The sequence below is a fragment of the Berghia stephanieae genome, chromosome 2 (genome assembly GCF_034508935.2).
Source record: "Berghia stephanieae isolate SIO BIC M18660-M18661 chromosome 2, UCSD_Bste_1.3, whole genome shotgun sequence".
NCBI lineage: Eukaryota > Metazoa > Mollusca > Gastropoda > Nudibranchia > Aeolidiidae > Berghia > Berghia stephanieae.
In genome coordinates, this window is record NC_088361.1 from 109,011,775 (window position 1) to 109,016,774 (window position 5,000).

At 37.4% G+C, this 5,000-nt stretch overlaps 1 protein-coding gene across 3 annotated transcripts in view; it reads right to left on the reverse strand.

Annotated features, from left to right (window-relative positions):
- The window catches only part of LOC144966207 (electroneutral sodium bicarbonate exchanger 1-like), a 76,148-nt gene that overhangs the window by 35,883 nt on the left and 35,265 nt on the right, over positions 1-5,000 (reverse strand). For all 3 annotated transcript variants that reach the window (XM_078902375.1, XM_078902376.1, XM_078902377.1), the window contains exon 4: positions 52-211. In XM_078902375.1, the coding sequence (XP_078758501.1) occupies positions 52-211 (160 nt within the window). The remainder of the gene's footprint in view (positions 1-51; positions 212-5,000) is intronic.

The window sequence follows — 5,000 nt, forward strand, 5'->3', positions numbered from 1 at the left end:
ATAATCTGTGACAAAAGCATTCTCCTAATAATGTTTCTCTAATTTATTTACCTGGCCCATTCTCTCCATTCCAATTCGTCTCCTCTTTTGGTGAGAACATCCATTTCCACAAAGAGGCGCTTGGTACGATGTTTGGGGTCTCGCACGCTCCTAATGAGACTCTGAACCTTGTTCGTCGGGTCATAGTCAAATAAGTCATTGTAGTTGTCTTCTGTAGGAAACAATTTTTAAAAAATTGAGCTTTATATAGCGCAATATCCATTTAATATGCTCAAAGTGCTTTACAAGGGGTCCCTGGTCAACAGCAACGTTTAACATGTAGGACGGGACATGGTGCCTGTCAGGCGATATTAAATTTCTTCGGACAAAGGCAACGTTGTTAACGGCCAGGTACTCATTTTACACCTGAGTACGGTGAGAGAATGTGAGTAAAGAGCCTTTTCCAAGGACTCAACTATGCGCCGAGCGCGAGGCTCGAACCCAGGACCTTCAGATCATACCACAAGACCACATATCATAGCCGCACAACAATCGAGAATGGTTATATTAATAAGGCGAATGTGTCAAAGAGAACGCAGAATATAATCCAACTCTTCAGCCTGGTATTATATTGGGGTTAATTAAGGTGCATAAATTGACAGGTCTGATAATCGAACGCAATTATGGGCCTGTTTTAACATTGTCGTAATGGACAACATTTTGCGTTGATTTGAATGTTTTGTCCATTACAACAATGAGCCGATAATAATTCGGGACATCAGACCTTAAACAAGGTACACGTTGGGGGTTAATTAATAGGTTAACTTCAAGTGAAAGTTGTAACGAGTCCATTTTAGGGGTTTTTTTTCGGTCATAGTAACTCCACTCCGTTTATTATTCTCAAGATTAATAAATAAATGTTCTCATATTTCACTAGTGTAAATGTTGCTGCTAGAAGCTCGAAGAAATAAATTTAATTACAAAAACATATCAAATGAACGTTTCGGGTTTCCCCTTTATCAGCAAAACAGGATGAATGAAACACCACAGATGAATGAGATGATGTGGTAGTGGCGTAGTTAAGACGGAAGTATGGACCTGTTTTGATATTGTCGTAATGGACAACACTTTGATTCATCTTAACTACGCCACTACCACATCATCTCATTCATCTGTGGTGTTTCATTCATCCTGTTTTGTTGATAAAGGGGAAACCCGAAACGTTCATTTGATCTGTTTTTGTAATTAAATTGAAGCTTACATTCAACTTCACATTATTATTTATTTCATATTTCACTATCAATTTTATATTATTTCAAATTTAGTCTTCAGTAAACCTGTTAACTCCGATATTAAACAAGATTGAGGAGCTGGGTCAACTGAATCATAAAAAAGAGCTTTGGGCTTCTTATCTGTAAAAATAAATAGTTGATTTTTTACGAGGTAAAGCGGTACCTGTGACACTTTTAGGTCATATAATCGCCTCGGGGATGATAAACAAGTTAAAATATAATAGAATTTCTATTGAAAAAGTCAAACTGGACATTCAAACAATCTATATCGCTTTTTTTTTTGCATTAACACTTAAACCTATGTCCAAATTTTAAAATGGACCCCAATCTGCCAAAAGTTTTCAGTGTTCCAACCTTGAATGAATGAAACAATGAGGATTTCTCACGACAGGAAATTTCCAATAAATTTAAAAGATAATCTGGCAAGAAGATTTGGGAGGTCTCAAAAGAGCTTTCGCTTCACACGCAATGCGATCGAGCTCAATCCTGAATGAAGTCGAGATTGTTTATTTTGACGCTTCTGTCCGTCTAGCAATGATTGGATAGCTGCTGGGTCTGTTAGAGCTGACGGAAAGTGATTTGCGATATACTAGAGTCCTATCGAAAGGGTGGAGGAAAGCATTTCTATTGTCCGTTCACGCTATAGAAACCGGGATAAACTTCAGCTCCATATGCCCACTGGCTCTGAAGGACTACAATTCTGGCAACAGCCAGAAGGTGAAAGGTCACATCCGAATGTAAAGGTTTGGAGGAAACGAAGATCGACCGGTTAACTCACTCAATCCTAGAGATTTTTGCTACTTTTAAAAATTGGAAAAAATGTATTAAATTGAGCATGTGGATAGATAGTTTTATTCAACTAACATTAACATGTAAAAATTAAGAACATTAGCTTTGATACTACGCCTATAAATTGTCTCAGAAAAATGTAATAAATAGGCATGGGGTAAAAGTAACCCCGGGTATACTACGGATATAGTCGGTGTTAGGGTTGAGTGAGTTAAGGTTTTTGTTATGAATAATAAGTGGGAGTTAATGCAGTTGTCAACTACCACAAGACAAGACTGACCCTAATTCTTTATGCATGGCCACTCGTAACACGTACCCGGGACAAGTTCAAAGGCAATTCACTCTAGAAGCCTTAACAGATGTTTCCAAGTTCAAGGTAACTATTATGCCGTCAATGAGTTTATGTATGGGTCATTGAAAAACTCTTTCTCCGCGTCACTGTGTCAACTCTATACAAACGTTGATTTACATAAGTTAATAAACTAATCTTGACAAAAGCTTGTGATCTACTAACACCGCATAAGGTATTAAATTCTGTTTTCTTTATGACAGTCCATTTTTTCTGTAAAAACTTTAAAACTTGATCTTTTATATAGCGCAATATCCACCAAACGTACTCAAAGCGCTTTACAAGAGGTCCCTGGACAACAGCAACACATAACATGTAGGACGAGACATGACGCCTGTCAGGCGATATTACAAATTTTTGGGGCAGAGACAATGCTGTTAACGGTTTTAAATTCTGTTTTCTTTATGACAGTCCATTTTTTTATGTTCCAGTTATCACCCAGGATACTTGCTATAATAAAGCATCCCTAGAATAAAAATGAATATGGTCGTCGTCGATCTCGGGTAGGTAACCTCGGGTAGGTAATCTCGGGTAGGTAATTAGGTAGAAAGATAGGAAGATAAGTAAAATAATTCATGGGAGTCAATTTTTTTTTCAAGGATTATCTCGAAAAATGATCGAGATATCAGAGTCGTACGTCATCGTACAGCGCCTCAAAGTCAGTAATAGTTTCTAAATTGTCTTGCTCAGTGAAAAGAAACGAGATACCGACAGCGAGGGGGGGGGGGGGGGGGGCAATTTCAAAGACAATACTTTTCAACAGTCATAACGTCACTTCCTTCCTAATGACGCATGGTAACTTAGCTCTAAACTATCGGAACAATGGCGGACGCCCGTATGAAATATTTCTCGGGCGAGCATAAAAGCGTATCCAGGGGAAAAAACATAAATTTGATCATGTTTTTTGACTTTTACACATTCTGGTCACAAGACATATGAAAAGTTCTAGCCAGCTTGAAGAATAAAAAGCAATGATTTTCTTTGTTTAGAACCAAGATGGCCGCCATTGCCGGGCGGCGTGACATCAGACTATTGAATCCAATTGGGTGCCCAAATAGGGACCTTAAACTGAAAACGATAAAAAATTATGTGAAATTTCATTTTAATTTGTCATTGGAAGGAATTGCTGTATATTCATTCTCCGTAATAAAACAGCGATACTTATCTCAAGACTCTTATATTGCTGACTACCAATCCAATTTTCAGCAACTACACGGCTATGTGGTCTAGTGGTATTGCTCTCACCTTTGGATCGGAAGGTCCTGAGTTCGAGGCCGCTCTGGGCGATACACGGTTGAGTTAATGGAAGAGGCTCTTTACTCACATTTTCTCACCGTAGTGATGTGTAAAAAAAAAATACCTGGCCGTTGATGGCGTTGTCTCGGTCCGCAAAAAAAAAATTAATATCGCCTCATATGCGTCATGTCTCGTTCTACATGTTAAGTGTTACTCTTGGGTACGGACACCTTGTAAAGCGCTTTGAGCACGTTTAGTGGATATTGATCTATATAAATGCTCCATTTTTTAGACCACCTGACACAATTCCATTTTGAGGCGATGGGTTACAAATAACAGGCATAAAGAGATATTCTAGGAAAATTAATCCTCATTATCTTAAAACGAGAAACATGAAGATTAGAAACGAGTTTTGTAAAATAAAATTCACTTATTTTCAGATGTTTCCCGTTCACTGGTGAGCAGTTGTTCGAAGTATCAGGTGTAAATATAATAATATACGTGATCTCGATGTAAGGGTATTGGATTTTGAATATCACACAGGCACGCGACATTATTTAAGTGTATATCTTTTTTTTAAAAAAACGAACGTATATTTGATAAATATGTTACCGTCAGTAAAAGCACAATGGATATTTTTCACGGCAAATCCTAATTATTTTTGTTTAGCTTGGACCTATGCATGTGTCAATAGCCTCGATGTCTACGTGCGTATAGCAACGTATAGACGCTTTGAGAAGGTGGTAAAATCAGTTCTGTCACCGCGGTCACTTATAATCAAGGGCAGGTAAGTGCGTGAACACGTGACTTTGGTATCTAAGGTATGATTTGAAAAGAACTGTAAACATGCCAATATCAAATATTTACTCTTCGATTTAACTGGCCATGAGTGTGTGCATGTATGTAGTTCCCACTTAAAGAAGTATTATGAGATTCTTCTCGTGTCGATGTAAAATTCTACAACGCCACTTCACGCGAATGCTTGAGTAGAGGTATGTTTTTCGATTGTGGGAAAAGATGTTCTTTAGAACGCAATATGATGATTGAATAGTTAACCACTTAATTTCTCGACAAACATCGATTTTTCTGTCAGCTTTGCCACACACTTGTCTATTCCGTACACACATTTTCAGATTCAAACTTTATCCAAATACACATGATCATGAATTGGTATTCATTTCAAGAATATAAAGAGCTTAAGCGTTGAACTACTTAATTTATCAAAGACCATCGTCATTATATAGTTTAGAATTAATTTATAGGCGTAAAGGAATTTGGAATATTATTATTATATCATTAGCCAGTCCCTTTGAAGTAAAATACAAGCATATTACTGTACAGATGGAGAATTGATA